Raw genomic sequence first — 25997 nt, 5'->3', positions numbered from 1 at the left:
TCCTCCTCCTCACAAAAAATAACTTTGCAAGGCTCTTTGAAAGCTTTAATAGATCACAAAAATATTAAAAAGAAATGTCCAATTCCCAAATACAAACTTAATACATTAAATATTCTTCTACTGACTATTGCCGTGCGCTATTTCTTTTCCCTTTTCTGAATTTGCTACTCTCGCTGTCCTGCTGTTGTGTGTGTGCTGGACACAGTAAAGTACCTTGTTCAGGTGTGCGCCCAGGTAGTAGGTACCAACAAGCTAATGGGTTATGAGGTACATACAGTCAAGTCCAAGCCTGTTTCACTCAATACCTACATACCTACTTTCTGTTGGCGTTACTGGATAGTGTTCAGATGTGGCATCTTAAGACAATCCATGTGAATAGCTAGTTCAAGGCACTAGTGACCGGTTGTAACGACAGCAAAACTGTCAGCATTTGCTGCAATTACGCTGTGAAACCAACAGCAACTTCTGGTGTCCGCACAGGCACAAGTTAAAAGCAGAAATTTAGAAGTTGGTATCAGTGATTCCCTACTGCCCCAGTGGATCGGCAGTTAGGCCTCACATACAGTAATCAACTAGAAATCACCAAACTGAGACGACCTTCCCTTTTATGCTATTAAATCATTTTACAAGCTGCTGTTAATTGCGTGTAACTGGGGTTTTATATAGTGAGCTGTTAAAAGAGATCTCTAGCCCTAGAAAATTAATTTTATATTTGTAGAATATCAAATCTTTCCATTTTTAGAATTAGAACAGTACAGCACAGAACAGGCCCTTCGGCCCTCGATGTTGTGCCGAGCAATGATCACCCTACTCTAGCCCACGTATCCACCCTATGCCAGTAACCCAACAACCCCCATTAACCTTATTTTTTAGGACACTAAGGGCAATTTAGCCTGGCCAATCCACCTAACCCGCACATCTTTGGACTGTGGGAGGAAACCGGAGCACCCGGAGGAAACCCACGCACACACGGGGAGGACGTGCAGACTCCGCACAGACAGTGACCCAGCCGGGAATCGAACCTGGGACCCTGGAGCTGTGAAGCATTGATGCTGACCACCATTCTGATAAATATTTTTACAAATATAATAATTTTTAAAATTTGATATTTCAGCTCCTAATATGCATGTCCCAATCTTTACTTTGCTCTGTAAAATTTATTTAAAAAGCAAAGGATAACAAGTGCGTTTTACTTTCTGATTTTATGTGTAAGAAGTATTCAATGCGAGTTGCTGCTGGCACTGTTTGGCGACACCATCATCGCTGACGCCTGGCAAACCCCTTGACTTGGTGCCAAATTCATGTTGGGATGATTGAAATTCAGCCCACAGAAATTGCCACAATCTTTGACCCAGCTTTCTTCGAGGTAACTCTTTCTCTGTCTAGGCCATCACATTCTTATAAGAACATCTGGGAATCTGCAATCCTTGCCTGCTGCTATCCTTTATATTGATGCCCTGCAATGATCCTGATGGAGATGTGTGATTCCCTAATTGAAAAGATAAGCTGGCTCTGCTGATTTTTGTTAAAAATGGAGACATAATTAAATTTTTTAAAAATTTGCTCCTGGGATCTTTGTTTGGCATTGATGGCTGGGCGAGCATTTGTTGCCCATTCCTAATTGCTCTTGAACTGAATGGCTAGCTCGGCTAGTTCAGTGGGGCAGTTAAGAGTCAACTGCATCGCTGGATGTGGGCCAGCCCGGGTAAGGACGGCAGATTTCCTTCCCTAAAGGACATCTGTGAACCAGATGGGTTTTTAATGACAATCAGCAATGGTCACGGATCTTTACTGGTCCATAGAATCCTTACAGTGCAGAAGGAGGCCATTCAGCCCATTGAGTCTGCACCGAAAGAGCCTCCGAAAGAGCATCCTACCTAGGCCCACACCCCCACCCTATCCCCGTAACCCCACCCAACCTGCATATCTTTGGACTCTGGGAGGAAACTGGAGCACCCGGAGGAAACCCAGACGGACACGGGGAGAACATGTCAACTCCACACTGTCACCAAATGGCAAAAATTGAAGCCGGATCCCTGACGCCATGAGGCAGCAGTGCTAACCACTGTGCACCCTGGGGGTGTTGAGGAAAATTCCACAGCAGCCAGTGATAGCCAGCTCAACATTTATTCCAAGACCTGCCTGTGGCGTTCCCAGATCCATGTTGAGTTTATTATCACATTGCTGGCTGGTGTAGCATTTCCCTCAACACCAGGAAAGATCCGTGAGCAGAAACACAAGGTCACAAAGGTGACAACTGAGTTTGGCAAAAAAATACGCAAGCACGAACACAGTGCAGCATCTTATTTATTTAATTAATATGGGTCAATTAATACTCAAAAATACACAAGGTGAATAGTAAAAATTCCTGCAAAGCACACTAAGCTGTACCCGAGTGACTGCCTAAAGAATTTAATGGTTCTGTGTAACGAAATAAACAGGCCATGTTTAATAAAGAAAATTTAGAGGGTGCATTGATCATGTGGCAATGGCCATGTTCTTTCTTGATTATCAGATCTTTTTCTCCCTCTGAACAATAGTTTTAACCAGCAGCTCAGGTGATTAAAAAGCTTACCAACAACCTCTGAAACAATAAACAGAAAGAATTGCCTTGGACATTTCTTTTTAACATTTGTTGCAGATGAAAGTGAGAGTTAAACTAACACCAGAAACTTGACATTGGGGTGGTGTATAATTTAAAAACAGGCACAGACAGGGAGGAGGAGAGATGAACAAAATAATCCACAATGGCATTGTTGAGGAAAGGATTATCACTAGAATAGCCGAATTGAAAAGTCAATAAACAGCCTTCAAAAAATATTTGTCTTTTATACTTAATATGTAACTAAAAAAACAATTCCAGACCAGCAACATTTTCCAACTTTAGTGACCATCAGCCAGGAATGTATTCAACTGAAAAAGCAGACAGGTTTAGGAATAGAAGACTGATTCCCAGCATCAAGTGCTAGCGTACAAGCAGAATGAGCCTGCACTACAGATAGAGCTCATTAGTATGGAAAATCAACCAGATGGAAGGCTTGACAAATGGCTACTATTCTGGGCTTTGACTGAGTTGAAGGTTCAGTGAAGTGAGCTGATAAAAGACACAAGTAAATGAAGAGTCAATAAAAAGTACACGGATACATCATAAAAACAGCTACCAGGAAGTGCTACAAAATAGGGGTTAGTGAAGAGGTCAGGGAGATGCTGAAAATTACTGTCCAGCCAGACTACAGCGTCGCTGAAATGAAGAGTTTAAAAAAAAGGCTGATTGTGGAAAATGTTGTCAACTGGAAATAGTTTAAATAGCCAGTGAGCAAACCACTTCTTCAGTCTTTCAAAAAAACATTTACTGCAATGATGGCAGGCAGGTAGAATGTTTAAAATGTGCTTACCTTTGAGCCACGCTCATTAAATATAATTTCTACATCTATGATTTTACCAAATTGCTGCAGAAAAAGAAAAACGGTGCGTTAGTATAAATGTCGGTCCAAAATTATGTTGTATACACAACTCACGTTTTTCATACTGTCACTGGTTCTCTTAAAGATGCTGACCTGCATGAGTACACATAGCCCTTCAGTAACCTGCTGAAATATTCATTCCTCCTGAGAGAGTTTCAGCAGTAAGCATCAGTAAAATACTATCTAAAGTGGCATCGCTGCAGAGGCAAGTCTGTATCTTATCCAATGATACGCACTTTCGAAAGGCCATCAGTTAACAATTAAGATCAGGAAGTCTACTAATTTTAGGATATTGAGGCGAGGGACATGGTAGTGGAACCACTTCTCCCAGCTGATGTTTTCACTGTACAGACTGGAGACCCAACCCAGGACCGTTAATCTTTCTGCCTCAGAGCCCCCCACAAGACAGTGAATTACCCATTAAGCACCAAACACGTACGTAACATGTTCTTTAATGCAACTGTTTTATGTCTGGCATACCAGCTCCAAACTTGAAATACTGATAAAACACGATCAGACTTTGGGTCCCAATCGGTAATTACGTTTAGTTTATCCACATCAGTCTCTCCAGCCTCATCTCAGAGGTAACACAGGATTTTAACACAGATCAGGATTTGCTACAGCTACATTGAAAAGCTCAGCCCTGGCCCTTGTTTGGCTTGACAGAAATCTAAATCACACAGGTAAATGAAACGCAAAGCCTTATACAAAAAGAAATATAAAGAAACCATCACAAGCCTCCCTCCAGCTGGCAGACTGAAAACAAGGCTTAAAGGAAAAACACTAAGTTCCCTATTGAAATAGATTAATTTAACCACCTTAAATAGCTACAAATCCAAATGATTCAATGTAAGTGACTTATTCGTATGGCTAGGGAAATGGTTATCGTTCATTGCTGAGGTTAACAATCATTCAAAGGCTTCAGCTAATGCAGTGTGAATGGATGCAACGCCACCAGGAATGGTTCCCTCAGGGCAGAGGTTCAGTGTATGGCCGATAGTCTGACTTTGACGGCCTGTGGCGCACTGACGTCACCTTCCCATGTCTGTCTTCAAGCATAGAAACATAGAAAAATAGGAGCAGGAGACGACCATTTGGCCCTTTGAACCTGCTCCACCAATCATTATGATCAAGGCTGATCATCCAACTGAATAGCCCAATTAGGCTTTCCCCCAGATCCTTTGATCCCTTTCGCCCTAAGTGCGATTTCAAACTGCTTTTTGAAAACATGCAATATTTTGGCCTCAACTACTTCCTGTGGTAACGAATTCCAGAGGCCGACCGCACTCTGGGTGAAGAAATTTCCCCCCATCTCTGTCCCAAATGTCTACCCCGTATCCTCAGACTGTGACCCCTGGTTCCGGACACATCCACCATCGGGAACATCCTTCCTGCATCTAACCTGTCTAGATCGCAAGAAACTGCAGAGAGTGTGGTGAACTCAGCCCAATGCATCATACAAGCTTTCCATCCTCCCATTGATCTGTCTACACCTCCCGCTGCCTCAGGAAGGCAGACAGCATTGTCAGAGACCCCTCCCACCCAGGCATTGCCCTTTTCCAAATCCTTCCATCAGGCAGAAGGTACAGCAGTCTGAACACCCGCACATCCAGACATAGGAACAGCTTCTTCCCCACAGCTACTAGACTCCTCAACAACTCTCCCGCGGACTGATCTGTTCCCTATAATAACATTATTCACGACGCACTATGCTGCTCTTGCTCATTGCTTGTTTGGCCCTTGTTCCGCACTGTAACCAATCACTTTGTTGATGTACCATTGTCAATGTTCTGTTGACTATTCTTTTGTCTACTATGTACGTACTGTGTACGTTCCCTTGGCCGCAGAAAAATACATTTCACTGTACTTCGGTACATGTGACAATAAATATCAATCAATCCTGTTAGAATTTTATAGTTTTCTATGAGATTTCACCATATTCTTCTGAACTCCAGCAAATACAATCCTTTAAAAAAAAAATTTAGAGTGCTCAATTCATTTTTTCCAATTAAGGGGCAATTTAGCGTGGCCAATCCACCTAGCCTGCACATCTTTGGGTTGTGGGGGTGAAACCCACACAGACACGGGGAGAATGTGCAAACTCCACACGCACAGTGACCCGGGGCCGGGATCGAACCTGGACCTCAGCGCCGTGAGGCAGCAATGCTACCCACTGTGCCACCATGCGAGCAAATACAATCCGAACCGATTCAATCTCTCCTCGTACATCAGTCCCGCCATCCCAGGAATCAGCCTGGTAAACCTTCGCTTCACTCCCTCCATAGCAAGAACATCCTTCCTCAGATATGGAGACTAAAACTGTTCACAATGCTCCAGGTGTGACCTCACAAAGGACCCTGTATAATTTCAGCAAGACATCCCTGCTCCTGTACTCGAATCCTCGCGCTATGAAGGCCAACATACCATTTGCCTTCTTTACCGCCTGCTGCCCCTGCATGCTTACCTTCAGTGACTGGTGTACAAGGACACCCAGATCTCGCTCCACATTCCCCTCTCCTAATTTATGGCCATTCAGATAATACTCTGCCGTCTAGTTTTTGCTACCAAAGTGGATAACCTCTCATTTCTCCAAATTATACTGTATCTGCCATTCATTTGCCCACTCACTCAACTTGTCCAAATCACACTGAAGGATCTCTGCATCCTCCTCACAGCTCACCCTCCCACACAACTTGGTGTCATCTGCAAATTTGGAGCTATTACATTTTGTTCCCTGGTCCAAATCATTAATATATATATTGTGAATTTCATTTCCTCAAATTTAAAATACTCACCCCCATATTTAAATCCCTTCTTGGTCCCATCTCTATAACCTCCTCCAGCCCTACACTCCTGCAAACTCTCCACTAACGTGACCTTTTGTGCGCTTCCACCTCCTCCTCCCTCTGGCAGCCCATTAATGGCAATGCTTTTAGCTGCCACAGCCCTCTGGAACTTCCTTCCTATACTCTTCTGTCTTTCTACCTCACTCTTCGCCTTTAAGATTTGCTTTAAAACCCACCTTTTTGACCATACGTCCGTTTAACATTCTCTAATCGTTCTTAGGCTCATTTTTTTTTTAATGGCACTATCAAGTGCGGAGACATTTTTCTAAATTTGCGGTGCTGTATAAAAGCGAATGTTATTTCACACTAGCCACCACGAATTACACTCCAAAACGAACTCCACTATCCTAGCAGTAAACTTTTCAAGGGTCTGTGAATCTGTGGTCAGGATAAATGGCTGGATTAATAGGGAGCAGCTGACTGCCACTGGCACCCTAGAATTCAAATTCAAACAAAGCTTCTATCCACTTAACCAAACTAAATATAGCTGTTGGAAGGATAGGTTAATCTTTTATGTCTAACTGTTCTTTGTGTCCTTTGATATTAAACTTCATTAGATTTGTTTGCAAAATAAAGCAAACAAAATGTCAATGTTTGATGAGTTTGCTCTACAATTCTTCAGTTCATTGCAAACTCAAAGAGGAACTCTGTAAATCCACCGTTTGCAATTATGTATGTTTAACATCTGAGATGACACCGAATTCAGACACACAAATATGGGCAGAATTTTTCTATCAAAGACTCGAATAAACTATCCAATCAGTGGGTAAAGGATTTACAAGCCTTGTATGGACATTTCTCCACTCAGATACTATTATCATATCTTTAATAGCACATTAAGGGTGTTCAGCTGCGTATGGCTATCTGGCAGCTGCTGTCAAAAAACATGGTGATCCACACACATCCCCTCGTTGGAACAATAACAAATTATATTCATATAACACCGTTAACAATTAGAATCCCAAGGTGCTTCAGAGGAGCATTATAAAAGATGAGGTCAAGCCACATCAGGAGGTATTAGGTCACAGAGCGGTTTCAAGGAATGTCTTAAAAGGGGAAAAGCAAAGGAACCCAGAGCTTGGGGCCGATACAACTGAAGACGCTGGTACCTTGGGAGGGTTGTGGGTTGAAAGACGTTCAGAGATAGAGCGGGGTGAAGCCATGGAGAGATTTGAAAACAAGATTTAATATTTTATACTCCAAACTTTGCTTGACGAGGAGTCAATCAGCAGGCACTGGGGTGATAGGTGAATGGGTGAGTTAGGAACACAGAAAATAGTAGGCGGCCATTGAACCCTTCGAGCCTGCCCTGCCATTCAAACAGATCATGGTTAATCATCTACCTCAACGGCATTTTCCCGCGAATCCCATAGCCCCCGATGACATTTCTATGTAGAAATCTAGCGATTTTTGTCTTGCACACGCGCAATTATTGAGCTTCCTTCTCATCTCAGTCTTTCATTCGGATAGTGACTCCTGGCTCTAGACTCACCAGCCAGGGGAAACATCCGAACTACAACTACCCTGGGACTCCCTGTAAGAATTCTGTAAGCTGAATGAGATAGCCTCTCATTCTTTGAAACTCTAAAGAATGTAGGTCCATTTTCCTCAGTCTCCTCTCATAAGCCAATCCTGCCATCCCAGCCATTAGTCAGATGAATCTCTGTTGTCCTTTCTCTATGGCAATATATCCTTCCTTAGAAACGGAGGCCAAAACTGTACTCAATATCCAGCTGCGGCCTCACCAAGGCGCTATACAATTGCAGCAAGACATCTGTTACTCCTGTTCTTTAAATTTGTCATAATTGTGCACAGCTATATTAAGACCTCCCCATAACCTCATTTGCTTGAAGGAGAAGCCCAGCTTCTCCAACCCAATCTTGTAGCCAACTTTCTTCATCCCTGGAACTATTCTGGTAAATCTCCTCTGCACCCTCTCAGGGAACTTCACATCCTTCCTTACATTTGGTGACCAGAAATGGATGTAATATTCTAGCTGGGGCCTAACCTTTGAGGATGTGACGAGACACATTGATGAAGGTCGGGCAGTGGATGTGGTGTATATGGATTTCAGTACGGCATTTGATAAGGTTCCCGATGGTAGGCTCATTCAGAAAATTAGGGGGCATTACAGGGATATTTGGCTGTCTGGATACAGATTGGCTGGCCAACAGAAGACAGCGGGTGGTAGTGGATGAAACGTATTCTGCCTGGAGGTCGGTGACCAGTGGCGTCCCGCAGGGATCTGTTCTGGGACCTCTGCTCTGTGGTTTTTATAAATGATTTGGATGAGGAAGTGGAAGAGTGGGTTAGTAAGTTTGCCGATGACACGAAGATTGGTGGAGCTGTAGATAGTGTTGAGGGTTGTTGCAGGTTACAAAAGGAGATTGACAGGATGCAGAGCTGGGCTGAGAAGTGGCAGATGGAGCTCAACCTACATAAATGTTAGCCATGATGTGGAGATGCCGGCGTTGGACTGGGGTGAGCACAGTAAGAAGTCTTACAACACCAGGTTAAAGTCCAACAGGTTTGTTTCAAACACGAGCTTTCGGAGCGCAGCTCCTTCCTCAGGTGAATGGAGAGGTATGTTCCAGAAACATTTATATAGACAAAGTCAGAGATGCTGGACAATGCTTGGAATGCGAGCATTTGCAGGTAATCAAATCATTACAGATCCAGGGAGAGGGATAATCACAGGTTAAAGAGGTGTGAATTGTCTCAAACCAGGACAGTTGGTAGGATTTTGCAAGTCCAGGCCTGATGGTGGGGGGTGGATGTAATGCGACATGAATCCAAGATCCCGGTTGAGGCCGCACTCATGCGTGCGGAACTTAGCTATAAGTTTTTGCTCGGCAATTCTGCGTTGTCGCGTGTCCTGAAGACCGCCTTGGAGAACTAATTGTTAAGAAGGCGTATGGTAAGGGCAGCACGGTGGTGCAGTGGTAGCACCGCAGTCTCACAGTGCCGAGGACCCAGGTTCGATCCTGGTTCTGGGTCACTGTCCGGGTGGAGTTTGCACATTCTCTCCGTGTCTGCGTGGGTTTCACCCCCACGGTCCAAAGATGTGCAGAGTAGGTGGATTGTCCACGCTAAAATTACCCTTAATTGGAAAAAATGAATTGGGCACTCTAAATTTTTTTTAAAAAGGGAAAAAAAGGTGTATGGTAAGTTGGCTTTCATTGACGGGGGGGATTGAGTTTAAGAGCCGTGCGGTTTTGCTTCAGCTTTATAAAACCCTGGTTAGACACACTTGGAATACTGTGTCCAGTTCTGTTTGCCTCATTATAGGGAGGATGTGGATGCTTTGGAGAGGGTGCAGAGGAGATTTACCAGGATGCTGCCTGGACTGGAGGGCATGACATGAAGGAAGGTTGAGGGAGCTAGGGATTTTCTCACTGGAGCGAAGAAGGAAGAGAAGTGATTTAATAGAGGTGTACAAGATATGGATAGAGTGGATAGCCAGAGACTTTACCCCAGGGTGGAAATGGCTGTCATGAGGGGACATAATTTTAAGGTGATTGGAGGAAGGTATCGGGGAGATGTCAGAGGTCGGTTCTTTACACAGAGAGCAGTGGGTGCGTGGAATGAATTACCAGCAGGGGTGGTGGAGTCAGAGTCATTTGGGACATTTAAGCGACTCTTGGACAGGCACATGGACAGCAGTAAATTGAAGGGGTGTAGGTTAGGTTGATCTTAGATTAGGATAAATAGTCGGCACAACATAGTGGACCGAAGGTCCTGTACTATGTTCCAACCAGAGCTTCATAAAGATTCAGTATAACCTCCCTACTTTTGTGCTCAGAACCCTATGAAGGCCAAAATCCTACCCACCACTGATATTAAACCCACTGGCCTGTAGTTACTGGGAATGTCCTAATACCCTTTCTTGATTAAGGGTGTCACACATTTGCCAATTTCTGATCTACTGATCATGGGAAGCCCTTCGGCTTTCTCTAGCCTAAGTTTCCTCAGCTGCCTAGAATGGAGGCTATCTGGCTTCACAGATTGACCTGACCTCTCTCTCAAGTCATTGACACCCTGTTGGGGTATGGTTCTTGCCATATCTCATCCAAACAGATGGGTCACACGTGAACTGTGAAAGTGAGCATTGGTGGGTGGGGTAGGGGGAGGGGGAGGAAAGAGGAGGTACCATAACTGTGCCCAATCCTGATCTTAACCGATGGCTACACACACGCTCTTTCCAGGATAGTGCTGGATAGTGATGAGGGGTCGGAACGCTGGTCAATGTTTCCACCGTGACTCGGCAACATTTCAATCAGCTGTAGCAGCCTGCCCAGGATCCTGACTGAGGTCAGCAAACAGTAATCAGCTTGGCTCAGCTGCTCGCTGTATATGTTTCCCAAGCCACTGGTTGACATTCAATTTTGCAGCAACTACTCCCAAGAGCCTGCAGGTGTCACCAAGTTCCCAGAAAGCCATCAACTCTGGACTTTAGGAAGTCACATGGCAGCAGATCAAATGTGGGTAAATAAACCACGATGATTACCATCCTCCATCAGCTGATGAATCAGTACTGTTCCAACACCAAGACTGCTAGACTATTGAGTCTATGGCACTGTTTATAAATATTTGTTTACAGGATGTGGGCATCGCTCTCTAAGCCCAGCATTTATTGCCCATCCCCAGTTACCCATCAGAAGGTGGTGGTGGGCAGCCTTCTTGAACCGCTGAAGTCTGTGTGGTATAGGAACACCCACACTGTGTCAGGGAGGGAATTTCAGGATTTTGACCCAGCGACATGAAGGAGCGGCAATATATATTCCCAAGTCAGGATAGTGAGTGACTTGGAAGGGAACCTCCAGGTGGTGATGTTCCCATCTATCTGCTGTCCTTGTCCTTCTGGATAGTAGAGGTCATGGGTTTGGAAGGTGCTGCCGAAGAAACTTTGGCGAGTTCCTACAGTGCATCTTGTAGATGGTACACACAGCTGCTACTGTGCGTCGGTGGTGGAGGGTTTGAATGTTGGTGGAAGGGGGAGCAATCAAGCGGGGCTGCTTTGTCTTGGATGGTGTTGAGCTTCTTGAGTGTTGTTGGAGCTGCGCTCATCCAGGCAAGTAGAGACTATTCTACTACATTCCTGACTTGTGCCTTGTAGATGATGGACAGATTTTTTGGGGAGGGGTGGGGGGGGGGTTTATATGGCTGGGTCCAGTTCAGCTTTTGGTCAATGACGCCCAGGATGTTGATTGTGGGGGCTTCAGCGATGGTAATGCCGTTGAATGTCGAAAGGCGATGGTTAGATACATAATTATTGGAGATGGTCATTGCCTGGCACTTGTGCGGTGTGAATGCTACGTGCACTTGTCAGCCCCAAGCATGGATATTGTCCAGGTCTTAGTGCGGGAACCAAAATGAGAGAAAAACCTACATGAACCTAACCTCTCCAATGCCTGCAGCAGAACATCTATGCATGGCAGTGTTGGTAAGAGTGATCACCTTGTGCAGATGAAGTCATGTCATGTTGTGAGACACTGCTGATGTGCGAAATGTGATATATCAGAACAGATCTAGCAGTTCAAAACTGGGCCTCCATGAGCTGCTGTGGGCCATCAGCAGCAGAAGGAGAATTGTATTCCACCAAAATCTGGAACCTCATGGTCTGGCATAGCCCTCGCCTTCAAGCCAGCGGACCAATCCTGGCCCAATAAGGAGCAAAGAGCATGCCAGGTGTGCTTTAAAATGAGGTGCCAACTTGAAGCTTTACACAGGAATACAAGCATTGTTAAACACCGTGTTTAGAGCTCAGTGATCCCACGACCAACAGTTCAGATCAAAGCCGAGGCCTGCCAGTTTTCAAAGGTCAAGGAACAAAAAGTGAAGCACAGGAACAGGCCCTTCGGCCCTCCAAGCCTGCGCCGACCATGCTGCCCGTCGAAACTAAAATCTTCCGGGGTCCGTATCCCTCTATTCCCATCCTATTCATGTATTTGTCAAGATGCCCCTTAAATGTCACTATCGTCCCTGCTTCCACCACCTCCTCCGGCAGCGAGTTCCAGGCACCCACCACCCTCTGTGTAAAAAACGTGCCTCGTACATCTCCTCTAAACCTTGCCCCTCGCACCTTAAACCTATGCCCCCTAGTAATTGACCCCTCTACACTGGGGAAAAGCCTCTGACTATCCACTCTGTCTATGCCCCTCATAATTTTGTAGACCTCTATCAGGTCGCCCCTCAACCTCCATCGTTCCAGTTTATTCAACCGCTCCTCATAGCTAATGCCCTCCACACCAGGCAACACCCTGGTAAATCTCTTCTGCACCCTCTCTCAAGCCTCCACATCCTTCTGGTAGTGCGGCGACCAGAATTGAACACTGTACGCCAAGCGTGGCCTAACAGCTGCATCATGACTTGCCAATTCTTATACTCAATTCTTATACCCGGCCAATGAAGGCAAGCATGCCGCATGCCTTCTTGACTACCTTCTCCACCTGTGTTGCCCCTGTGAGTGACCTGTGGACCTGTACACCTAGATCTCTCTGACTGTCAATACTCTTGAGGGTTCTTGCCAGGCGGGATTCTCCTTGTTGCCCCCACGTGGGGTACGGGACAGGGTGCTCTCGGGGGTGTGGGTTGGAGGAGGAGTATTTCAGACATATACCGGGTAATGCAGGAGGTAGACGAGGCCTCGGTGGAGGAACTGAAGGGTAAATGGGAAGAGGAGCTGGGTGAGGAGATTGAGGAGGGGACGTGGGCGGATGCCCTGGAGAGAGTGAATTCCTCCTCTTCCTGTGCGAGGCTTAGCCTCATACAGTTCAAGGTGCTGCATAGGGCCCACATGACTGGGACGAGGATGAGTAGGTTTTTCAGGGGAGCCCAGCGAACCATGCCCATATGTTTTGGGCATGCCCAGCGCTGGGGGAGTTTTGGAAGAGGGTAGCAAGGACGGTGTCGAGGGTGGTGGGATCCAGGGTCAAGCCAGGCTGGGGACTCGCAATTTTTGGGGTTGCAGTGGAGCCGGGAGTACAGGAGGCGAAAGAGGCCTGTGTTCTGGCCTTTGCGTCCATAGTAGCCCAGCGGAGGATCTTGCTCCAATGGAAGGATGCGAGGCCCCCAAGCGTGGAGGCCTGGATCAATGATATGGCGGGGTTCATCAAATTGGAGAAGGTGAAATTTGCCCTGAGGGGATCAGTACAAGGGTTCTTTAGGCGGTGGCAGCCTTTCCTGGACTTCTTGGCAGAACGGTAGGGAAATAGGCCGGCAGCAGCGGGCGGGGGGGTTGGTTCGGTGGGAGGGAGAACTGTGTACATGGGTTTGTGGGATGTGGCGGGTGTTATCTCTTTCCCTTTTGTAGTTTGCTTTTTTCTTTCTTTCTTTCTTTGCAGTTGCTTTTGTAGTTGGGTGGGTGTTGTTCTTGGGTTTTTACCATGGTTGTTGTTAATATTGTTTTGTTGTTTATATTTTGTGAAAATCTTAATAAAAATTATTTTTAAAAAAAATACTGTCGAGGGTTCTACCATTCACTGTATATTCCCTACCTGCATTAGACCTTCCAAAATGCATTACCTCACATTTGTCCGGATTAAACTCCATCTGCCATCTCTCCGCCCAAGTCTCCAAACAATTGAAATCCTGCTGTATCCTCTGATGGTCCTCATTTCTATCCGCAATTCCACCTACCTTTGTGTCGTCTGCAAACTTACTAATCAGACCAGTTTCATTTTCCTCCAAATCGTTTATATGTACTACGAACAGCAAACGTCCCAGCACTGATCCCTGTGGAACACCACCAGTCATAGCCCTCCAATTAGAAAAGCACCCTTCCATTGCTACTCTCTGCCTTCTATGACCTAGCCAGTTCTGTATCCATCTTGCCAGCTCACCCCTGATCCCATGTGACTTCACCTTTTGTACCAGTCTACCATGAGTGACCTTGTCAAAGGTCTTACTGAAGTCCATATAGACAACATCCACTGCCCTACCTGCATCAATCATCTTTGTGACCTCTTCGAAAAACCCTATCAAGTTAGTGAGACACGACCTCCCCTTCACAAAACCATGCTGCCTCTCTCTAATATGCCCATTTGCTTCCAAATGGGAGTAGATCCTGTCTCGATAGAACATAGAACAGTACAGCACAGAACAGGCCCTTCAGCCCTCGATGTTGTGCCGAGCAATGATCACCCTACTCAAACCCACGTATCCACCCTATACCCGTAACCCAACAACCCCCCCTCCCCCTAACCTTACTTTTTTAGGACACTACGGGCAATTTATCATGGCCAATCCACCTAACCCGCACATCTTTGGACTGTGGGAGGAAACCGGAGCACCCGGAGGAAACCCACGCACACAAGGGGAGGATGTGCAGACTCGATGAATTCTCTCCAGTAATTTCCCTACCACTGACGGAAGGCTCACCTGCCTGTAGTTCCCTGGATTATCCTTGCTACCCTTCTTAAACAAAGGAACAACATTGGCTATTCTCCAGTCCTCCGGGACATCACCTGAAGACAGTGAGGATCCAAAGATTTCTGTCAAAGCCTCAGCAATTTCCTCTCTTGCCTCCTTCAGTATTCTGGAGTAGATCCCATCAGGCCCTGGGGACTTATCTACCGTAATATTTTTCAAGATGCCCAACACCTCGTCTTTTTGGATCTCAATGTGACCCAGGCTATCTACACACCCTTCTCCAGACTCAACATCCACCAATTCCTCCTCTTTAGTGAATACTGATGTAAAGTATTCATTTAGAACCTTGCCCATTTCCTCTGGCTCCACACATAGATTCCCTCGCCTATCCTTCAGTGGGCCAACCCTTTCCCTGGCTACCCACTTGCTTTTTATGTACGTGTAAAAAGCCTTGGGATTTTCCTTAACCCTATTTGTCAATGACTTTTCGTGACCTCTTCTAGCCCTCCTGACTCCTTGCTTAAGTTATCATCCAGTTGTAAACGGTGTAGGACAATTAAACAATGAATGGGAGGAGGAGGAGGAGCGATGAACATCCTCAGCGATGGTGGAGCCCAGCACTTGTGCAAAAAACACGCCTGAAGAATTTTCAACCCACAGCCAGACATGCCAAGTAGATGAGTCACCTTGGCCTCCTCCTGACATCCTCAGCATCACAGATGCCAGTCTTCAGTTGATTTGAATTATTCTAAGTGACATCAATAAATGGGAAAATGCACTAACACCCTGATTGTGGTGCTGAATACGTCTGCTCCAGAACCAGCTACACCTCTAGCCAGGCTGTTCTGATGCAGCTACAGCACTGGCACTTATCCAACAATGTGGAAAATTGCTCAGGTATGTCACGTCCATGCAACCATCCTCATTTGGCTGTGTGGGGAAGACGAGGTTCTCGAGATGAAAATGCCGTGTTATAAACAGCGGAATTATCCAAATCCTTTGCATTACTTCATGTGGCATTTTACAATATTTCATTAGGAAGCACATTTTTGAACAGTGCCACGAGCAAGAGGCAGTTCTACATCTCGAATGGCAAATTTTATTTCAGCATCGATCTCGGAACAGAGATCCAGTAGAAAGCTCACTCTTACCCCAAACATTTGCCTGAGGTCAGGATCACGGAACCGGAAGGGAATGTTGGAGACATGAAGCCGTTTAGGGATGGGTTTACTCTCACTGCTGTCGGTGTTCTGTGTTTGCTGTTGCCCATCCGTCTGTGCTGCTTCATCTGTCTGCTGAAACATGAAAAAATTAAAGGGACAATGAAGTAAAATGAACATTTCACTTAAATATTTCTGTGTACCTCCAATAGCTGACATGCATTTTAATTATCCGTTATATGCCTCATGCCCCACAAACCTGCTGCACACAATTATGGCAAACTAAATTTCTAGTTCTTCAAATTCGCAATATTGTAAACTTCAAATTATAAAGAGGAGACTTGGAGATATAAACTTGTATCTGGGTTATAATAGGGCAGCTGCTCCTGCAAATAGTTTATTTGAAGAAAGTATTTAAATGATTTTTCACTTGCACAATTTCTTCCCTTTCTCGAGAATTCTGACTTTGGGAGCAGCCCTTTTACCTCAACAGCTGAATGACCTAACTGAACACAACCGAGGACCAAATCTGCCCCCCCCCCCCCCCCCCCCCCCCATCTCCAAAATATCACCCAGCACCCCTTCCCACCTCTCTGCCTGTCATCCAAATCCTAGCCCCCACTCCCCTTCCTACCCAACCCGGGACTGCCTTTCTGGGCAGCCATCACTCTCCTTCCTGCAGTCTTGCCAGTGCCCACTCCTGAGCTCTGGTGGTGTCAGGACTGCCTGGGTCGCTGGCCAGCTCGAGTGTGGGACTTCCTCACCGAGGGGTGAGAGTCCCACTCTTTGTTAGTTTAGGTCATCCTCAGTGTTCCCAGCGTTTTATTCTTTTTAAAGCTTTTTCAAAAAAAAAGAGCACCCAATTTCCCCCCCCCAATCAAGCGGCAATTTAGCGTGGCCAATCCACCTACCCTGCACATCTTTGGGTTGTGGGGGTGAGACCCACACAGACACAGGGAGAATGTGCAAACTCCACACGGACAGTTACCCAGGGCCTAGATCGAACCCACGTCCTCGGCATCATGAGGTGGCAGTGCTAACCACTGTGCCATGTTACTTAATCCCAGCTTTTTATGGCTCTGGGGCAGGCTTCTTTCTGCTGTGTTGGCCGTTGCCCAACTTTCCTTCCGGGGGGTCGGGTGGACAGTGAGTAATCCGTTCCCTACCCACCCTTGCCTGTAAAATGCAGCCCATTGTGCGCCTACTAGCTGTGCCTTTCTTTATGGAGCCCTTGAATTTTCTCATCGAATGGAGCTCAAACTTTAATTCCTACATTATATATATATCCAGCACACTCATACAAATGCCAAAAGCCCCACAATATCCCATCCAACTGGCCACTTTGCTCAGGCGGATCTTAAACACTGTGTCTCCAGCATGTTGGAAAGCATTCCAGCTGCACACTCGGAAAGCTTTCAATCAACAAACTTTTTACAGCAGGGGTCAGTGGATAGCCAATTGACTCCACCAACTTTGGGGATGTCAAGACCAACTGTAGCCCCTCACACATGGACACAGTGAATAGAAAGGATTACAGTGAGAATACTGGTGGTGGTGGGGAACTTGGCGGGAACCTGCAGGTGTTGGTCCACATCATCTCACAGCCAGACGACATCCAAAGCCTTAAAAGTGCGTGAATGTCAGCTGACATCAGTAGAGATAGGGAGAAGGTGAAAAGCCTGATCCGCATATTTAAATAGCATTCATGAAAGCACTGAGCTGCTGATTGAGCTGTATATTTCAAGGTGAACTACCTTTCATAGAATCCGTACAGTACAGGAGGTCATTCGGCCCATCGAGTCTGCACCGACCCTCCGAAAGTCCACCCTAGCCAGGCCCAATCCCCTGCCCTATTCCACCAATGATGTGGAGATGCCGGCGTTGGACTGGGGTGAGCACAGTAAGAAGTTTTACAACACCAGGTTAAAGTCCAACAGGTTTGTTTCAAACACGAGCTTTCGGAGCACGGCTCCTTCTTCACCTGAAGAAGGAGCCGTGCTCCGAAAGCTCGTGTTTGAAACAAACCTGTTGGACTTTAACCTGGTGTTGTAAGACTTCTTACTATTCCACCAAGCCCACCCCAAAGGGAAATGTAGCATGGTCCATCCACCTAACCGGCACATCTTCAGACTGTGGGAGGAAACCCGAGCACCCGGAGGAAACCCACGCACACACGGGGAGAACGTGCAAACTCCGTAATCACTTGAGTTTGGAACTGATGCCGGGCCCCTGGCGCTGTGAGGCAGCAGTGCTAATGATTGTGCCACCATGCCGTCCCTTACTGTATAATCATTTCCTACTACATAATCAGACAGGACATGTTCTATGTTCTAAGACTTTCAGAAAAAACATTTTATGCTTGCACAAAACAAATCCATTCCTATATTAAGTGAAAACAAATTAGATCAACAAGAACACGCACATAGTTCTATTTAACAAAACAATAAAATGTTTTTAAGCATAATTATCAAAATGCTAAACTTATCAAATTTCTTGTGCAGTACAATTACTGGAGCCAACTCCAAAAGCGGTTACTAACACTCTCTCTGAAGATTTGATACCCAAGTGTGTTCATTTCTAGTTTCATCCAGAACTGTGGTGTGAAGTAGAATAGAAGTAAAGACATGATAAACATGGCAGGACTTGTGAAACGACAGGAAATGGTGATTGAAAAGAGGATGCCAAAGAGTTACTTGTCTATTCCTTTGGAGGTTTTTCCTCCAAATTCTGAACAGCAAAAGAGTTCATTTTCATTCTAGATCAACTGAATTTATCAGCAAACAGCTGAACTGTGAATGGTTTGCCCCAGCATACCCACAGGTGTGAAAGATTAACGCATTCGCCTGTGCTCAGCTGCTTTATGGTGTCACATTTACAAGTGCCAACAAGCTCACAAGAAAGGCAATGTTAATTCACAGTCATGCCACGAAGTACTGCCCCTAAACCCAAACTATTGAAAAGAATTTGAATAAGAACAAAGGAGGAATTTACTTCAATTAGCATCACTTCTCTCCAGAGCGTGATACTTCTGGACTTGTTAGTCATCGGATGTGTGGAAATGCAAGCTCTTTTTCTTTCTTTCTTGGGTCTCTGAATGCAGGAGCACTACAAGATTGCAGCCCCTTCCCCGAATGCAAAACATGTGACCAACTGGCGTCTGCAGCCACACTGCTGGGCTCCTCCAGTAATATTTTACGAGATTCTTCGACACTGCCAGCCAAGAAAATAACCTGACAATGATCAGGATCCAAATACAGAATGACCAGCTGTGCAATAAAACGGCCTGTGCATTTTGAGATCATGACGCAATCCATTCTATCAAATAATGGCAAATTTTCAGGCATGGTAGTTTCCTCGTTAAAAAAAGGAGCTGAACCAGAATTCCTGGTGGACCCAGCTTTCCCCGACCCAAACAAGGATAAATATTCAATTGTAGTTCAGGCAGATATTTTATACCAAAGGTCGATGCACAAGTTCATGCTCAGAATTGGTCAGCCCAAAGCAAGTCAGAAAGGGTGTTGAAAAGGTAATGTGTTTTAGATTTATGGCACTGCATAACATTCCACAAACCTCCTAATGTTACCACGCCAATATTTTGATACTTTATTATTCACAACCAAATACTGCTGCCTGAGTGTTAAATGGAGGGAAGGGGTTTTCTAATCGTGTCTTTTGAAAATGTTGACGTGGCCCAACACTTGCAGCAGTCTGCAGATGTCAGCATTGGAGTTCAGGGTGCAGAGAAGGGAGGGTTTGTGCAGCTGAACAGGCTGGACTGGTTTGGTGGCTGTGTGTGGCGTCAAGTACAGGCAGTGGGGCCTATCAGACCTCTTGGTGCACTGTTAGACAAACATCCTTTCAAATGGAAAGAGCAGCTGTTCCTACGCCCATGTCAGCCTGTTTGATGAAAGCTGTGCAAGTTGCCTGATATCCAAATGAATGAGCTGCACGTAAAACTGCAGTCATTAAAAAAAAATCTGCAAAACTCTGAATAACCATTTTGATAGCAAGGTTTCATTTGAATATATTTGCAGATTGCTGCAACTATACGGCCAGAAAGTTTCAAACACGAGTTTCAAGCACTCATTCTGTGAACAGTCAATTAATTTAACGCCACCATCCAATATTGCTCAACCGTGCTTGCACAAGGTAAATTTCTTGTTTGTTTATGGAATCTTTCACAAAAGGCAGCCAAGATACAGTGTTGAAGGGGTATACAGAAGATTTAATTGGAGTTGGGATGTTTGCAGCAGATTCAAAGTATAAAAGAAGGCAAAACTATCTTACTCGTGTTCAAACTGGCACTAATATTTACTCCACACCCACCAGATTATTAAATATACAGTTAAATGTACAGTTGGAATGCTCTCAAATATCACCTAAATGGTTTAGAAAACTGGGGCAGTTCTCAGAATTGACATTAGGAAATCTGAAATAAAATCAATGCTCCCGTATTCCAGCCAATGACAGAACTTCCTTTTGCCCTTTCCCAATTAACCCTTGTTTAAAACCTATTACATCTCCCTGTCACTACACTCATCCCTGGAGCATCTCGACATAAGGACTCCTACATCAGACTCATATTCATTGACAAGGACTCCTACATCAGACTCCTATTCATTGACTACAACTCCGCCTTCAACACCAGAATCCCAGCTCATAGCAAAGCTCCAAAACCTAGGACTTGGCTCCTCCCTCTGCAACTGGATCCTCGATTTTCTGACCCACAGACCACAATCACTAAGGATAAACAGCAACATTTCCCCCACGATATTCCTTAATACCGGGGCCCCGCAAGGCTGCGTACTTAGCCCCTACTATACTCCGTGAACACACACGACTGCATGGCCAAATTTGGTTCCAACTCCATCTGCAAGTTTGCTGACGATACGACCATAGCGGGCCGGATCTCGAATAACGATGAGTCAGAATACAGGAGGGAGATAGAGAACCTAGTGGAGTGGTGCAACAACAACAATCTCTCCCTCAGACATCCGGTTCCGGTGATGCAGAGCTAAGCTGCACGTTCGGAGGCTCCAGCTTTTAAGGGCCCGTAGGGCGCTGGCTGGACTTTTCCCGGTGGGGGAACACATCTGCTGCGTTTATCTGCCGGTGGATGGACTGGACTAGGAGCGGGGCGGTCAAAAAATCGGCTTTGGAGCAAAGAAAGGTGCGAGGCGGGAAGAACAAGATGGCGACAGGCGGGGAACCGGCAGCGTGGCAGCAGTGGGCGCAGGAACTGCTTCAGAGAGCTGAAAGCTGAGCTGCTGGAACCGCTTAAGGTCTCACTGGATAAGCTCAAGGCGACTCAGACGACTTAGGGTGCAGAGATCCGCGAGTTACGGCACAAGGTCTCGGAGAACGAGGATGAAATCCTAGGCCTGGCGGTGAAGGTGGAATCGCACGAGGCGCTCCACAGAAAATGGCAAGCGAGGATGGAGGAGATGGAGAACCGCTCGCGGCAGAAGAACTTGCGGATCCTGGGCCTCCCGGAGGGATCGGACCTGGGGGCCCATGTGGTCCTGATGCTGAACTCGCTAATGGGTGCGGGGTCCTTCCAAGGGCCCTTGGAGCTGGAGGGTGCCCATCGAGTGTTGCTGAGGAAGCCCAGGCCGATCGAGCCGCCAAGGGCGGTGCTGGTCCGTTTTCACCGCTTCGTTGACCGAGAATGTGTGCTGAGATGGGCTAAAAAGGAGAGGAGCAGCAGGTGGGAGAACGCAGAGATCCGGATTTATCAGGACTGGAGCGCGGAGGTGGCGAAGAGAAGGGCTGGTTTTAACCGGTCGAAGGCAGTGCTGCACAGGAAAGGGGTGAAGTTCGGCCTGCTACAGCCGGCTCGCCTCTGGGTCACTTCTAAAGACCATCAGCTATATTTTGACTCCCCGGAAGATGCCTGGGCCTTTGTCCAGGCAGAGAAGCTGGACTCGAACTGAGGACTGAGGCGGGGGTTGGGGACTGATGTATATTGTCTGGAGGCTCTGTTCTCCCTGGTATTTCTTGGTTGGTCCCTTTTTTGTTTTTTCTCTTTTTGGGGCTTTTCAACTATTTATTTTGGTGCCTTTTTCACTGGTGGAGGGTCGGGGAGCTGTATTGCAGGCCCGTTGGGTCGCGCGTCCGTTTCGTTCCCGCGTTTTAGGTCGGGGGCAGGGTTTCAGATGGAAGCGCGGGCTTTTTTTCCCGTGCTGGAGGCGGAGTGGGAGGGGCCTGCACCAGGCGGGGGAAGTGGCGGTTGTGGCACACCGGGGGGGTCGTTAGGGTGGCAGGAGCAGCCGGGGTCAGCAGAGTCGGCTGACTTACGGAAGTACGACGAGAGGGGCAACGCAGCTAGGGGGGGGGGGGGGGGGGGGCCCTAGCTGGGGGGGGGGGGGGGGGGGGGGGGGGGGGTACCGGTTTGCTGCTGGAAGAGTCGAAGGGGAACAGATAGTGATAGGGGGGGGGTCGGGATGGGGATCTGCCACCGTGGGGAATGGGCTGTGGGGGGTCTGCGGGCACGTGGTGGGCCGAGGAAGAGTTATGGCTGACCGGCGCAGAGGGAGGGGGAATAGCCCCCCCCCCCCGGATCGGCTGGTCACATGGAATGTACGGGGGCTGAATGGGCTGGTGAAGCGGGCTCGGGTGATGGCGCACTTGAAGGGGCTAGGGGCGGACGTGGCTATGCTCGAGGAAACGCACCTTAGGGTGGCGGATCAGGTTAGGTTGAGAAGAGGGTGGGTTGGACAGGTGTTCCATTTGGGGTTAGATGCGAGGAACCGGGGGGGGTGGCGATTTTGGTGGGAAAGAGCTTGTCGTTTGTGGCGTTGAGTGTGGTGGCAGATAGCTGTGGCAGATACGTAATGGTGAGCGGTAGACTCCAAGGGGAGCGGGTGGTGCTGGTCAATATGTACGCCCCAAATTGGGACGATGCAGGCTTCATGCGGCGCATGCTGAGCCGGATTCCAGACCTTGAGACGGGGGGCTTGATATTGGGAGGGGACTTTAATACAGTGCTGGACCCGGCCCTGAATCGTTCGAGGTCCACAGTGCTGAGGGGGTTTATGGACCAGATGGAAGGGGTGGACCCATGGAGGTTTATGAGGCCGGGAGGTAGGGAGTTCTCGTTTTTCTCCTACGTCCATAAGGCTTACTCCCCGATCGACTTTTTTGTCTTCAGCAGGGTGCTGATTCCGAGGGTGGTGGGGGTGGAGTACTCGGCGATAGCCATATCAGACCACGCTCCGCATTGGGTGGACCTGGAGCTGGGGGGAGGGGAAGGGTCAACGCCTGCTGTGGAGGTTAGAGGTGGGGCTGCTGTCGGATCAGGAGGTATGTGGGCGGGTCCGGAGGTGCATAGAGGGGTATTTGGAAGCTAATGACAATGGGGAGGTGCAGGTGGGGGTGGTCTGGGAGGCATTGAAGGCGGTGGTTAGACGGGAGCTGATTTCTATTAGGGCACACAGGGAGAGGGGGGGGGGAGGGGGGGAGAAGAATGAGAGGGAGAGGTCGGTGGAAGAAATTGTAAGGGTGGACAGGAGATACACGGAGGTCCCGGAAGAGGGGCTTTTGAGGAAGCGTTGTAGTGCCCAAGCGGAGTTTGACATATTGACCACCCGGAAAGCGGAGGCGCAGTGGAGGAGGGCGCAGGGGGCGGTATATGAGTACGGGGAGAAGGCAAGTCGGATGCTGGCCCACCAACTCCGGAAGCGGGAGGCGGTGAGGGAGATAGGGGGAGTTAGAAATGTAGGAGGGAGTCTGGTGCGGAGTGCAAGGGGCATTAACGGGGTGTTCAGGACGTTTTATGAGGAGTTGTACCAGTCAGTGCCCCCTGGTGAGGAGGGTGGGATGGACCGGTTCTTGGACAAGCTGGAGTTCCCGAGAGTGGGGGAGGAGCTGGTGGAGGGTCTGGGGGCCCCAATCGAGTTGGAGGAGCTGATCAAGGCGATGGGGAGTATGCAGTCAGGGAAGGCACCGGGGCCTGACGGATTCCCGGTGGAATTTTACAAGAATTTTTCAGACATGTTGGGTCCGCTGTTAGTGCGGACCCTGAATGAGGCAAGGGAGGGGGGGGCCTTGCCCCCGACGATGTCCAGAGCATTAATTTCTCTGATCTTGAAGCGGGATAAAGACCCCCTCCAGTGTGGATCTTACAGGCTGATCTCGTTCCTCAACGTGGACGCGAAGCTGTTGGCCAAGATACTGGCCGGGAGGGTGGAGGATGTGGTTCCGCAGGTCATTCACAAAGACCAAACGGGTTTTGTGAAGGGGAGGCAGCTGAATGTCAATGTGCGGCGGCTTCTTAACGTCATAATGATGTCGGCGGTGGACGGGGAGGCAGAGATAGTGGCATCAATGGATGCGGAGAAAGCTTTTGACAGGGTGGAGTGGAGCTACTTGTGAGAGGTGTTGAGGAGATTTGGGTTTGGTGAGGGATTCCTTAGGTGGGTGAGGCTGTTGTATAACGCTCCGGTGGCGAGCGTGGTGACGAATGGGAGGAGGTCAGAGGACTTTTGGTTGTCCCGGGGGACGAGGCAGGGGTGCCCATTGTCTCCCCTGCCCTTAGCGTTGTCGATCGAACCCCTGGCCAAGGCACTGAAGGAATCGAGGAACTGGAGGGGGGTTGTGCGGGGAGGGGGAGGAGCACCAGCTGTCGCTGTACGCGGACGATTTACTGCTATACATTGCGGATCCGGCGGGGGGGATGCCAGAGGTGATGAGGATCCTGGGAGAGTTCGGAGACTTCTCTGGCTATAAGCTCAATGTGGGGAAGAGTGAGCTGTTTGTGGTGCATATGGGTGACCAGGAGAAAGAGATAGGGGAGTTCCCACTGAAAAGGGCAGAGAGCAGCTTCAGATACCTGGGAGTCCAGATAGCCAGGAGCTGGGGGGTACTGCATAGGTTAAACTTCACGAGGCTGGTGGAGCAGATGGAGGAGGAGTTCAGGAGGTGGGTTGTGTTGCCACTCTCCCTAGCGGGCAGGGTCCAGTTGGTTAAGATGACGGTGCTCCCAAGGTTTTTGTTTCTCTTCCAGTGTTTACCCATTATAATTCCAAAGGCTGGGGTCAGCAGAAGTTAGCTGGCTCACGGGAGTGCTATGGAGGGAGGGGCGCGGCTAGGAGGGGTCCTAGCCTGGGAGGTGGGGGGGTACCGGGTTGCTGCTGAAACGGTCAGGAAGGAGCTGGAGGATGCAGGGGATGCTGGAGGGGGGAGGGAGTTGCCGCCGTGGGGAACTGGCAGAGCGGGGGACGCTGGCCAGTGGTGGGCAGGGGATGGGCTATGGCTAATCAGCAGGGGAAGGGGGGCAGGGAGCCCTCTGATCCGGCTGATAACCTGGAATGTGAGGGGGCTGAATGGGCCGGTCAAACGGGCCCGGGTATTTGCGCACCTGAAGGGACTGAAGGCGGATGTGGCCATGCTCCAAGAGACACAAAGTGGCGGACCAGGTTAGACTGAGGAAGGGATGGGTGGGCCAAGTATTTCACTCAGGGCTGGATGAGAAGAGTCGAGGGGTAGCGATCCTGGTGGGGAAGGTGGTGACGTTTGAGGCGTTAAACGTGGTGGCTGACAGTGGCGGGTGATATGTGATGGTGAGTGGTAAGCTGCAGGGGGAGCGGGTGGTGTTGGTGAATGTTTACGCCCCAAATTGGGACGATGCGGGGTTTATGCGGCGAATGTTGGGTCGCATTCAGGACCTGGAGGTGGGGGATCATGGTGGGGGACTTCAACACGGTACTGGATCCCCCATTGGATCGATCCAAGTCACGGATGGGTAGGAGGCCGGCGGCGGCTAAGGTGTTGAGGGGATTTATGGACCAGATTTTTGGGGGGGGGGGGGGGGGGGTCCCTGGAGGTTTGCGAGGCCAAGGAGTACTCGTTTTTCTCCCATGTGCATAAGGCCTATTCGAGGATTGATTTTTTTTGTCCTGAGCAGGGGGCTGGTTTCAAGGGTGGAGGATGTTGAATACTCTGCCCTGCACTGGGTGGACCTCGGGCTGGGGGAGAAGAGGGACCAGCGTCCGCTCTGGCGCTTGGAGGTGGGGTTGCTGGCAAATGAGGAGGTGGCCGAGAGGGTTCGGGGGTGTATTGAGAGGTACCTTGAGGCCAACGACAACGGGGAGGTCCGAGTGGGGACGGTCTGGGAGGGATTGAAGGCGGTGACTAGAGGGGAGTTGATTTCCATCCGA

At 48.2% G+C, this 25997-nt stretch overlaps 1 protein-coding gene across 12 annotated transcripts in view; it reads right to left on the bottom strand.

The window, feature by feature from the left end:
* The window catches only part of LOC119956312 (RNA binding protein fox-1 homolog 1-like), a 229362-nt gene that overhangs the window by 55217 nt on the left and 148148 nt on the right, over positions 1 to 25997 (bottom strand). For 10 of the 12 annotated variants that reach the window (XR_005458619.1, XR_005458621.1, XR_005458620.1 and 7 more), the window contains 2 exons: positions 15832 to 15975; positions 3396 to 3449 (listed from right to left, as the gene is read on the bottom strand). Coding sequence is in view for 9 of the 12 variants with exons in the window: in XM_038783414.1 (XP_038639342.1) it covers positions 3396 to 3449; positions 15832 to 15975 (198 nt within the window). In the remaining 3 variants the exon portion in view is untranslated. The remainder of the gene's footprint in view (positions 1 to 3395; positions 3450 to 15831; positions 15976 to 25997) is intronic. The other 2 variants (XM_038783409.1, XM_038783415.1) reach the window with 1 other exon arrangement.

Source organism: Scyliorhinus canicula, chromosome 23, assembly GCF_902713615.1.
Source record: "Scyliorhinus canicula chromosome 23, sScyCan1.1, whole genome shotgun sequence".
Lineage (NCBI taxonomy): Eukaryota > Metazoa > Chordata > Chondrichthyes > Carcharhiniformes > Scyliorhinidae > Scyliorhinus > Scyliorhinus canicula.
Note: the sequence above shows the minus strand (reverse complement) of the source record. Positions and strands in the feature narration are given on the sequence as shown.